The sequence below is a fragment of the Tauraco erythrolophus genome, chromosome 3, assembly GCF_009769465.1.
Source record: "Tauraco erythrolophus isolate bTauEry1 chromosome 3, bTauEry1.pri, whole genome shotgun sequence".
Taxonomy (NCBI): Eukaryota; Metazoa; Chordata; class Aves; order Musophagiformes; family Musophagidae; genus Tauraco; species Tauraco erythrolophus.
Genome location: NC_141467.1, coordinates 101070332 through 101083308, shown reverse-complemented (window position 1 = coordinate 101083308; position 12977 = coordinate 101070332). Strand labels below are relative to the sequence as shown.

General features: G+C 38.4%; 1 protein-coding gene across 1 annotated transcript in view; it reads left to right on the top strand.

The window, feature by feature from the left end:
* Positions 1-12977, top strand: part of TRAPPC9 (trafficking protein particle complex subunit 9) — a 535580-nt gene that overhangs the window by 54036 nt on the left and 468567 nt on the right. Inside the window, exons 11-12 of the mRNA XM_086609585.1 lie at positions 4560-4686; positions 11160-11305. Coding sequence (XP_086465711.1) covers positions 4560-4686; positions 11160-11305 — 273 coding nt within the window. The remainder of the gene's footprint in view (positions 1-4559; positions 4687-11159; positions 11306-12977) is intronic.

Sequence of the window (12977 nt, the reverse complement as noted above, 5' to 3'; positions counted from 1 at the left end):
GATGCTATTTGTTTCCTAAAACTGTGGATAATGCTGTCATCTAATACCTATTAGATTTAATGTAATGGAAACCCAGGTGATGCTTGCCTGCAAATTAGAGGAGACCTGCTCTGTTCTGCTGAATTAAACAGCTGAAATACTGAATTAGTGGCTTGATCATGCAAATCTTGCCAAGGCACTTCACTTACAGCAGTAGCTTGCTGATGGTAGTGGAGTGATGTGCTGCGTATACAAATAGGATGCTTACTGTCCATCTGCATCTGTCTGAAACTGGAGGTGAGGGACTACCTGAAAGGTCATCAAGACCTTTTTATACATGCTATAATCTAGTGATTAACTTCGAGGTAAATGTTTACAGTGATTACTGTCTATGAATACTCAATTTCTACTTCAGCTTTTGTGAGGGTCTTAACGTATTTTGTGGCCTTTTTGAAATTCTTTTTCAATTTAAAGAATACACTGCATCTTGATAGCAAGGGGATGCTGAAGATCTCCCTACCAGGTCAGGCTCTTTTCCTTCTCGAGCTGTAAGAGGGCTTACCAATCAACTTTTTTTTTGTGTGTGAAAGAAATATCTATGTTGTGCAGAAACTAGTTTCTCTTGCTTTTTCTGCTCTCAGGCTGACTTTTCTCTCTTGTTACATGGTACTAGTATTTTATCAAGGATATGTTTGATTCTCTGTTCCTGAGAGAGTCAGGTAGGCCAGCAGGCTGCCACTTCGCAGGGGCTGACTGCTGCGGGAGGTCTCCTTGGACTTCTCCTTTGTGAACATTATTTGCTGTTTTCAAGGGGGAAGGAGAAGCTCAGCCAGCACAAAGAACCCTGGGTACTAGTTGTTTTTTGTTAAAACTTTGATTCTGGGCTTATCACCAGAGGAAAATTGAAGTCAGAAGGCTTTTAGTTGTTTCCCAGCGTCCTTTTTCAATAGTTTAGCAAGTTGCGTAAGGAAACAGAAAGTTGTTTGTCTTCCAGTGTAATTGGCAGGTCAGACATAAACTCTTCCCTTTCATAGAATCATAGAATGGTTAGAGTTGGAAGGGACCTCAAAGATCATCTAATTCCAACCCCCCTGCCATGGGCTCTTCATTCTAACTTGCTGTGAGTTGTTCTGCAAGGGACACAATGACTTGATGAAAACAAGATCAACCAATTGTTTACCAGAGAACAAATGTTTTATTTTCAATATTTGACTTCGTTTTTAATGAGTAGTGACTGAGACAGAGTGCAGATACTCTAAATTTCTTCAAGTATTAAAGAGCTGAAACGTACAGTTACATCAGTTGTGTTCTAATTTTCTCCGTTATGGACGAAGGCATGGAATGCTGTTTGTGTGATACTGTTAAATCACGGTTACTGAAGTGCTTAAAAGTGACCTTCTGTCCTGTCCTGGTCTGAATTCTCAATGGCCCCGATTTTGTGAAATACTGCTTCACATTATTGTGAAACTAGCAGGAGGACTTTTCTTTTTCACATTTAGTAACTTTCAGTCACAAATGGTTTCTAACTGTGCAACTCAAGCTTTCAGATTTTTTGTTCTCACATTAGAAAAAAGAATGAAGCAGCTTAGGGACAAAACCAATGTTTGTTGTGTTGATATGAAGTAGTCAAGCAAAAATTTACCAAGAATGTTGGTGAACTTGTGAAGTTTTCAGTTGTCAGAAGTAGCCAAAAAAAGGTAATGAAAACAATTTGGTATGAAATGGAGGAATTGTACTGTGAGATTAAACTGAACTAACGGAGAGGTTATGTGCTCAAGTGGCAAGACTGACTATGGCTTTGTTCAGCTTTGTTTAGTTGCAGCCGTTCTGTGATGCTGGAGAGAAACTGGAGAAAAAAAAAAAATTATGAACGTAGTTATTCCAGATAAGAAAGTAACTCATCATTCCTCACTCAATAAATGAGTGTCTGTAATACCTACGGAAGAGTATCCAGTAGTGTTTCCAGCTGCAGTGCAGGCTTTTAAAGCTGGTGAAGTGAATTCACAGGTCGAAGGATCAAGTGGTGATGGCTGTCCTGCTGATGTATACAAGCGTGAAGACACTAGGTGGGTAAAGACCTCCAAGAGTAGCTGTTTTCTATCTCTTCTTTGCAAAGAGAAAGAGAAGAGAATTAATGGTGATAAATGTTTCTGTCACAGACAGTCTTCTGAACTATGGGTCAGGAGACTTAGTAGTTGAATAGATCCTCCCAGGAGGCTGATGCAGTTTCTGATTGTGTGAAAATACGATGACAGCCAGGCAGATGCTAGGAGAATTCTGAGCTGTTTGAAAGCAGCAGTCTGTAGCAGGTTTTTGGCAACTATTAGGCTCTGCAAATTTGACTAAGTAGGGAAGTTTGTATCGTTCATTCCTACCACAGAGGTCAGGTAGCAGAGGTGCTCAGTCAACGGAGAAACAGTCCATGTTTTTGCTTTCAGATGTGGCTCTGGGGTAAGATCATGCAGCTCTCGCTCTTTTGCATCACGAATGCTTCTTGATATGTCCCATTGATGTAGATTCCTTCAGCATCCCAGCTGAGGTGTGGTGCTAAGTAAAAAGTAATAGAGCTGCTGGCTTGACAGCAGCATTTTTTAAACTGCATTCATACAGTATCAGCATAGAAAAATGTCTTGTTTTAACCTTGTCTTTGCAGAAAGCATGCTGAGCTTCTACTGTGAAATAAAAATGTGGCTCTCAAATCTATAAACAAATTCTTTTTGCATGTGGCAGCACGCTTTCTTTGACTACAATAATTGACAGTGTTTCACACTAGGGAATGAAAGGCAATTCTTCAGAGTGACAGACCTCAGGTTTCAAGCGGAATTAAGCACATACTGTAGTGTCGTCGTGTTCGTTCTTGGTAACGGTGATGATTTCCATCTCAGTGGATTCTAATTGTACTGTGTGCCCTTGCTCATGTAACACGGCAAACAACAACCCGAATGCTGTAGCCTGAAATTTTTATGAAGATACTCAGTCTTGAATCACTACAGCTCCTGGCTGTGCTACGCTGATCCGGCTGTGTGTGTAGGTCTCATAATGTATTTTTGGGAACGTTTCCTACACACAGTTACGATGTGATGAGTGGCTCGTGAGAGGTCAGTGAAACATAGATACAAGCAAGGCACTTTGTCAGTTATGTGGCATTAACTTCATAATAAAAGCAGATACAATCAATGTGTATTTGCTTTGAAAAAGTATGTACTGATGGCCTCAGAAGCTTGTGAACTAAGCTGGATTGATGTGGGCAGCACAAACATCAGTGGATGTTTGTGCCTTTCAGTGCCCAAGATGGTGTGTTGGGCTGCAGCATGGTTTACAGGATACATTTCTCTCACGTTTTTCTCACTCCTCCCTCTCACAGCTGCTATTTTTTTACTCTTTCTTAAATATGTTCTCACAGAGATGCCACCGGCATAGCTGATGGGCCCAGCTTTGGGCAGTGACGGATCTGTTTTGGAGCTGACTGGGACTGACTCTTTCCAACCTGGAGCTACTCCTGGTCTCTTGTCCCTAAGACCGCCCCTGCAGCACCCCTCGCTACCAATACCTTGCTGCATAAACCCAATACATGTGCCTAAGCCGTTCTTTTGGAGAGCAGTATTTGCTATCACCCTTCCCTTTTTTACTTTGTTTTATTGTTGGCTATTTTGATCTCTGAAGTATTTTCTAGAAACAGTTTAGTTCTTGAATGGTTATTTTTATTGGTAGCACATATATGGAGGAATGTTCATTGTGCTTTAAAACAATACAGGTCTAAAACTTTTTGGCTATCCCATTCTCCTCTCTAAACACAAACTCTCACACTTATTTCTGTTTACACACTTATTTCTGTTTACAGACTCCCATTTCATCAGAGAAATATTAATTTTGTGTTCAGGTCATATATTCCCAAACAGACGTTTTCTCCTGGAGACACAATTGTATACCTTGTTGAAAATAATTGTTGGATAAAATTCATAAGCATTGGTTACATATTATTGAAGATAACCCAAATAATGTTTGTTTGTTTGAATGTCTTGTATTTTTAAGTAAAACCAAAAATTCTTACTGGTTGTTATGATTTAGTAGCATAATATAGTACAATTATTTTAAGAATTAGGTAGTTTTAACACAAAGTAACATCAAAAGTAATTTGTTTCTCTTCTTTGAGGTGTTTCAGCTAATGTTTCACAGCAGGGCTTGTTCACGTAACAATTCTATTATTAACAACCTTAACATGCTGGAGGCCAATTGTGTTGGATATGTAGATTTGTGAGATAAATTGTAGAAATTTTTATTCTGACAATGAAAAAAATTAACAAAAAGTAGGTATAGACTGATGTTTTAGAAATTCTGAGAAGTCCAGAAAACTGTTTTGCTTAAAATCACTCGATCAAATGTAATTATTCCATTAAGGCTTCTGGAGCATAACTCAAAGCATTTTATGCGAAAAATTAGTTGTCATTCCATTAGAATTATTTTGTATAAATACAAAAAAAAACAAGTAAAGCTTTAGGTTGTAACTTCATCTTAAACTTTCATTACATGTAAGTTTGAAATTGTTTTTTAATTTTCTTTTAAACAAATTTGTTTTCTAGAAAAGAAAGACGTAACACAGAGCTTGGAAAGCTACACAGCAAAATGTCCTGGTACAATGGAATTCATCACTCTTCCAGATGGCTTGAAGTTACCTCCTGTTCCATTCACCAAATTGCCTATTGTGAGGTAAGACTCCAAAATACAATCTTTAACTTTTCCACAGTACCTGTCAAATGTTAAAGGACACTGGAAGGATGTAGTCTTCTCAGTTTACGTAAGTTGTTCACAATAACATAGAAAAATGTCAAAATGTCAGACTGGTTTGAGAAGTTCTTAAGCAAAAATAGAGCCTTTGAGCAGAAAATACTTTCTGTGGCCTTTAGTTTCAGAAGCAGAGAGGGTTTTTTTCTTTTTGAACTGTCATTCAAGAGTTTCTGATACAATCGAAGAAAAGTATTTTGTAATTGCAGCTGAGATTCGAGTTAGGTACCTGATCATACTGAAGGTTCACAAGTTGGACGCTGTCTCCATCTGTGGAGCCTGGAACTCAGCTGGAACTAAGGCCTTTTGTAGCTGTTCCTTTCCAGATGCTGCATTTCCAAGCTGGCACCTTCACTGGCCTTTTCTAAACCCATGTGGGTTGGCCTGTGTGCCAAGGTCCATCATGCAGTCAGTCCAGAGAATAATACCTTGTTTAGATTAAAGCTTAGCATGAAGTATTAGAGAGAGTCAGAGAGAGAGAAAACAGTCATTGGACATCAATAATAAAAGAAAAGGATAAACGAAAATCTTTGTCAAGAAGTGGCTTTTTGAAGGAAAGATAATTGCTATTCAGAAAAAAATATGGTAGAGGTTACTGAAGAGAGTTCTCAAAGAGATTTGAGTTCTCAGTGGGATGTCGTCAAATGTTTCAAGAAGCAAGAGTTTCATCATCACAAAGAGATAATAAAGTGTGTAACCTAAAAGGGAACATCATATTTATTTTCAGATTACTCTTTGAGTCTCTAAAATGAAAACAAATGTTTTACTCTATGACTATTTTTCATGATACAACTAGTTTTACTATGTTCTCTCTAACTTCCTCCATTTTTTTTTTCTCCACGTTTACTGAAGAAAGAGGCCTTGTCTAACTCCTTGTAGTGCAGTTAACGTGACAGGTCTGTTCCCACTACTTGTTGTGTGGGAGGTGCTCACTTAAGGTGCAGGTTTCACTCAAGCATATGGTTGTATGCGGTCAGATGGAATCGTATGCACAATCAGAACGGTCCCTCCGTTTCCAGTGATGTCCTGGAAGCAGTGATTTTTTTCCTGGTTCGACCAAAGCTTTGCACTCCCTGGTCACCCAGGTCACCTCACTTTTAATGTGTATTTGCAAAGGAAAAATTGTCTTCCCTGAGGTCTCCCAGCATTGTCCCCTCAGTGGATGCAGTTAGCACTGGCAGATCGTCTAGGATGACTTTGCAGATACCAGCTTTGTGTTGCCTGTTGAGTGGTGCAGCACATACTTTGGAGTTGCTGCTGGTATCAACTTCCTTGCTGGAAAACATGCAATGTAGACATATGATCCCAAAACCTGAACTGTTAGAACCAAAGCTACCTAGTACAGTGGGAAAGTTATTTGAGTAATTTAGTACCAGCTGACCTTGAGGTGGATTTAATTTCACCAAAAATCTATGTATAGAGCTAAACTAGTCATATTTGACTATCCTATATCGTATTTGCCATCAGGACACAGAGGTAGTCGCTCCCAGGTTTATCAAACCTAATTTAGGTATCTGCTTCAGGATGAGTTGAATTACTGGAGTGGGTGGGCTGTACTGATTTATTTTCCATTGACCTTAAAGATGTCCAGTGACACGGTCAGGTACCTGTGTCTGTGTTAAATGAGTTCGCTGGTGGGTCCGTTCTGAAGGCAGGTTCCCAGCTAAATACATGAGGGAGGCCTGTATTTCTCCTGAAGTTTTTAGACAACAAACGTCGTTTTTAGACAACAAACGTCGTTTTTAGACAAAAGTCGTTTTTAGACAACAAACGTAATCTTAACCCTGGCCTTTTTTTTCTTTCTCTTTTTTTTTTTTTTAGAAAGAAAAAGGAAATAGTATTTAAAAAATTGAAGTTAATTAAACAAATTTGTATAGTCCTTTCTAATTACGTGATTGTAGAGAGAAATTAGAGCAAAAGCCTCCATGAAAACGTTTTTAAGGCAAAATACTTTCTTTTGAGTGCAAGACTGCTGTCAGCCACGTACTGCTTCTTGTAGATCTCTGTTCTAGGAATAATCTTTATATTGCACAGTTTAAAACCAAAACTACCTTCCTTAGTCTGACTGTGTACAGTATCTGTCTGCCTTGGCTGTCAAATAGGTGCAGAAATGTGATGCCAAAGTTCTCTTGAACTTCAAGGTTCCCTAACACTTAACTTGTGCTGAAAAGGCAGCATTGTGTTTAGCTGTGAAGGGTCAAGTCTTGAATTAGTCTCAGGTTTTTGGGTTTTGCTTAAACCATGGCAGAGGTGGATTGTACTGGGTGTATTCCATAGTGCTTTCTTGTTCTCCGTGCTGAATACTGAAGAAAACTCAAGTCTAGAAGATATGGAAATGCTGATTGAATTCTTTTTTATAGGAGTCATGCATATAGAGGCCAGTTGAAACTTTGACAACAGATGACCAAAACTTCAATGGGAAAGGCTCTGCCTCACTGAAAATGTTTTGTATGTTGACAGAAAGAGACAAGCACCTTATATTTACTTGTTATTCCTAGGCCTAGCTTTAAGAAATTGCTCACCATCCAGGTGCTTCATTTATGCTATCAGCTTGCACTGACCTGCACTCTGAGGGTGGTGAGGCACTGGAACAGGTTGCCCAGAGAAGTTGTGGCTGCCCCATCCCTGGAGGTGTTCAAGGCCAGGTTGGATGAGGCTTTGGGCAACCTGGTGTAGTGGAGGGTTTCCCTGCCTATGGCAGGGGGGTTGGAACTAGATGATCTTTGAGGTCCCTTCCAACCTCCAAACCATTCTGTGATTCTAGGATGACCTGACTGTGCTTGGAGTGTTGAAAATAGTTGCTGCTGTTTTGCCATAGGGTGAGAAACACAACAGCAACATTATTTAACAGTTAAGAATTGCCGTTTGTGCTTCTCTTCTCCTCCTCCCTCCTTCTTGTCTATTGAAAGTTCTGTAAAGGCACAGTGATAAAAATCTGTAATCCAACAAAACATTAGTTGTGTTGGAATAGAAAGCCTCCAGTTGTACCTCCACAGCAGAACTAGTGTATTGCTGAGCTGCCCAGCTCGCTGGGAAACGGCCGTGCTGCAGGACTGCGGAGCTCTTTGAGCGAAATCATGCTAATTTTTGAGACATAAATTATAAATGTGTTTTGATCAATGCTGAATAACCTCAGCTTACAATTCAATCCATGCTAGAGCCCTCTAGAAACATACGTATTTACTGACAATGATGACTTCTGTTTACTGTCGGCATTTCAGGGGCCACTAGTTTTTAATCCATTTCATTTGGGGTGCTCCTTTTCCGTTGTCCCAGTTTTAGCTGGGACAGTTAGCTCTTCTTTTTAACAGCTAGAAGAGCTCCATGTTTTGGTTTTACTCAGAGGCTCACTCTGAGAAGAATGCTGACAGCAAGCTGATGTTTGTGGTTGGACGTGAGACTCCAAGGACTTTTCAGTGTGCCGGAGTGCAGAAGCACGGCGGGATAAGGGGGGAGCATAGTTGGGACAAGGGGGACACGATTCCCCTTGTGATTTGTGGTGGAACTTAAGATTGAGGGCCAAACTGGCCAATTAGTATTCCATATCATGCAGTGTCATGCCCAGTATAAAAGCGAGGGTCAGCCGGACAGAAGGGCTTTTGCGCTTTGGCTCTTTCGCCGCTTTTGCTCTTTTGCGCTTGCTGCACTTTTGCTCTATTGCCTTTCCCCCCCCCCCCCCTCCCAGTACTCCCACTCTCGGAGTACTCTCTCTCTCTCTCTGCCCCTCTCTATTTCGGGGCCTCGCGTTCGTCCGGGATTGCAGCTTCGGGACGAGACGGGCTTCGCATACGAGGAGGTGGTGAGCATCTACCCTGTGTATTAAATCATCTGTATTAAATTGTTCTTATCTCAACCCGCGGGTTTCCCGTTTCTCCTTTAATTCTCTCCCTCATTCCTGGGGATGGGGGAGGGTGAGTGACCGGCTGTGTGGGAGGGTCAGCCTAACCCACGACATCCGTGCAGATTTCTCAATCAAAACACTGCCAAACGTTGGAATGCCACAGTGAAATCAGCACGTAGTTGCACTGTTACCTTCTCCCCTGTACGTATAAAGCGATAGAAGAGATTGGGCTTGGCAAATTCTTTATACTTGATGTTCTAGTGCTTAATGTGTCGCAGTCCTTTATTTAAGTCTGGTATTCTTTAGAGTCTTTCTTTTCTTCGTGTGTATCCTGTCTTTTAACTAGATGCCTGGTCTATTATTGATGTGCTTTAAATATTATCATATTTTTATGTATTTTCTTTTAGCCTTTGGAATTTTTGATTTTTATTTTTTACGTTTCAGTTATTGTAGTGCAATGTGGAAAACTCCTTGATGAATTTTTATCTCTTTTGATGAAGCTTCAGAAATTCAAACCGTGCTGGATTGGAAAGTATTCCATTACAGCATACTATGAAATCATCATCTAGTATTTTCTCAAATAAAAAATAGAAGAATTTATTGTCTTTCTCTTCTGATAGATGCGCTATTCTCTTTTTCACAACTTACCTGTGTTAAAACTTGTTTTCTTACTAATATACTTAAAAGAAGAAAGAATTTTCTTCCTTTTCACCACTGATGTGTTTTAGTTGTCCTTACATACTTTTCGTACTACTTTAAATGTACTTGCTGCAATTTTTTTCTTTTCCTCTGTTTACTTGAGTGTTTTGATATTTTTTTAAAATTATTTTAATTGCTCTCTAAGCAAGGTTGTTTTTAATTAACACAACTTTTTCCAGATACAAGAATTTGATCTTCTGGGTAGATAGTGAAATTATTTTCTAGTAATTCCTAATTGTTACTCATTTGAATTCAGTTGGGCTAGGCCAGGGTCTAGAAAATGTACATTACTGAAGCTTTTTACACAAAGGAATTAAAAAATTTGCCATGTTCTATGTATGACCTGTGAGGGTATAAGCTGCCTAATACATGGCTGAAGAACATTAATTCCACAGTGATGCATTAAGATAAAAAAGGTTATGTACCAGTATTTATATAGTAATGATGGGTGGCCCAAAGCACTTTTTTCTATATATGAAATAAAATAGCTTTTTGTTAGCAATTTGTCAAATTTAATGTTTGTTTCCTCAAATAAGTACCGTCCACATGTTTTGCTTTAAGTTGCATTCTAATGTGTAACAAAACTCTATCAGAAGGTTTCAAAATATGAAATATTCAGGAATCTGTCATAGTTTCTCTTTGTTCCTCAGACTTGTCTTTTATTTTGCATTTGATTGCGATGCTGACGTTAAGTATCACCAACAGATAACATATGGATGTGATTCCTTTCTTGTTCCAAAATACTTCTAGTGTTATCTAGTGGCTTCTTATCAGGTGTTTTATAGCGCAGAGGTAACGTGTCCGTGAAGGGTTTTTCTTACAGCTTCGTTGTTTTTCAGCAGTAGCATGTTATTTTGAATGACTGGGGTAATTTTTTTAAAAATTTCTTGTATGTATGTACTTTTTTTAGTGGGATATTGATAATGGTTCTTTAATTCGCTGAGGACTTACCTTATTTTCATGCTCTCAGTAATAGTTTATTGTTTTGAAATTTAGTATAAATGCTGTAACTTCAATTCTTGTCTTTTGATGACATTCTTAATTAAAAGCACAATTACTTCAAGCTTAATAGTCTGTAGCAAAATAGCTATGATACAGAATGGTGCCTTTATTCACCTTTTGGTTTTCCTTTTCCTGATCCTTCCTGACCCTAAGTAACTGGAGTCTTACAGGCTTTTATAATGATGCTATTTGTACTGAATAGCCAGTAATTTTTCACTTGTTCTTATGCCCAATATTAAGTCTTTGATTTCCCATTAGCATTGGAAGGCCAGTGATTTCCCTGCATGTTACTGTAGGGAATTGTGTCTAACAGGGGTATAGTCTAATAAATCATTCATTTTCTGTCTATTTGTAATTGCTTTTCGGTCGTTCAGCAAACCATCTAAAATTTCTGGGATGTTCCTTCCTTCCAGAAGCATTTTAACTGTTTTCAAATCTGTTTTATTCACCTTAGAGAAGTTCTTTATTTGTATTACATTATCCAATGAAATTTTGTCTGGCTTCTAGTTTGGGTTTAAGTTAAATATTTGGTTGCTTTCTGCACTGCATTTGTGGTGTATCTGTTCAGTTTGCACTTATCTTGGAAATGGATAACTGGATTTCAGATGGCCAATCTGGTTAGTTTTAGTTTTGTTGGTTTCTACAGAAGATGTTTTTCCTTTGGTATTTTGTTTTCTGAGAGCTTTCTGAAACTTTGCTTTTAGTTTCCTTGGGTTGGTATTTCTTCTATACAATAGATGTTTACTTCACACTTTCCATTTCAGGTATTTTAATCATTACCTACTTGCAGTGTCATTCAGTATTTATCGGTTCATTTTTAAAACAACCACCTATAAAATTATTTTTTACTCAACAGATCTGTGAAGCTCTTGAACCTCCCGACCAGTCTCCGACCTCACAAAATGAAAAGTCTACTTGGTCAGAATGTGTCAACCAAAAGCCCCTTCATATATTCTCCAATTATTGCACACAGTCGTGGGGAAGAACGAAATAAGAAAATAGGTAAGAATATTTTTCAATATTTCCCATTGTTTTTCTAAATTAGAAAATCTTTCTTGGTCAAGGTAAGCAAATCTGAACATTACTTTCTTGTATTTGAAATAATCAACCTGAAGTTCTGAAAGAGCAGAACTCTGTGGGACAGTTTCAAATTCAAAAGACAAATAAAGTCTCATAGATGATAAAACTGATTTTCAGAAGAGATTAACTAGTTTTATTTTCTTCTCAAACGAAAGAGAAATCAGAGAAAACTTAGTTCTGACACATTCTGTTCGGCAGCAGCCAGCTCAGGCAGTTATCATGTGTGTGCCCTGAGCTAGATGCACTGTTGGGGTTTCCCCTTTTCCAGTAAGGTTGTCATCATGGAGATGAAGAAAATAAGATGAATGAGCTGCAACTTCTTGGGCAAAAGATGAAAATCCATAGGAAACTGGACTGTGGAAGTTCATCACTCATGGAAATTTTTTTAAATTTATTTTTGGTTAATAGTGTTAGACCACTGGGGTTTTAAAATTGGTTTTCAGCTTCTCTCTTTCAGGAGAAAAACAAATGCATCTAGTTGATATCCTATCATTATTTAACTTAAACTCAGAATGTTTAACTGTCTGATTAGTCAGTTTTTCTTAAAGACAGTTCAGCAAAAGTCAGAAAAGCCTTGTAAACAATGTTTAGAGTACTACAGCCATTTTCTGCTAGAGGATTATTTCATTTATTATAAAGGTTCAGTGCAGCAATTGTGCCATTGAAATTAGATTACAAGGCTTGCTTCAAATTCTGGATTAAGTTACAAATACTGGTATTTTTTTGTTGCTTTTTGTGCACGTCACATGCATGATAATTTTTAACATAAGCGTTATTGTCAGCACAAAAAGCACTCGTGTGATTATGGAATAGAACTGATTGTAAAAACTTAAATACAGAAATTTGCAGAATAGTGTTTATCTTAATTTGACTCCTTGTGTTACTGTTTTACTACTGTGTAATCAACAACAAAAAAAGTAGAAAAACAGTACTTTGAAATGTCATCAAGGTTTGTTAGATTTTCTGGATCATGCTTTGAATTGTAAAATACTAAACATTTAGCAGTAGTGGCTCCAAAAACTTTTGAGTAGGACAAGCACGTGTGCTCCTCATCACCTGAGCTTCATTTTCTGTCTTCTGCCCCTTTCAAGCATGAATGTGAATGAGCGAGATGATGGATGCTTCCCAACTCTCATGTGCTCCCTTTCTCCTGGTAGTGGTCATGTGTTTGTATTGTTGAGTATTCATTGTTCTCTGGAACTTGTTCTTTCTTGTCTCTCTCCTTTTTTTCCCCCTTTCTGACAGTCCTTCATCTACTTGAAAAATTAATTTTCTCCAGCAGTGTAGCAAACTCTTGGGTTGTTCATCTGGATTGTGCCTGGCCTGCGGAGCCAGTACTTGGAGAATCTCTCTGTATGGTCTCTTCATTCTAACATGTGGGGCCACAGGCTTTTTCCACACAATCTTCTAGGTCAGATGTTGGACCCACCTGCGCTGTGGACCCCGATTATGATGAAGATGATATTTCTCACCTTGAGAAGAACATGCGCATTTTTTAAGTTGTTTTATGATGTATGTTTTCAATAAATAGTTGAAATATGAGGAGTTAGCAAAGAGGTGTGGATTAGTATCTGACAGTTTGCATGGACACGGT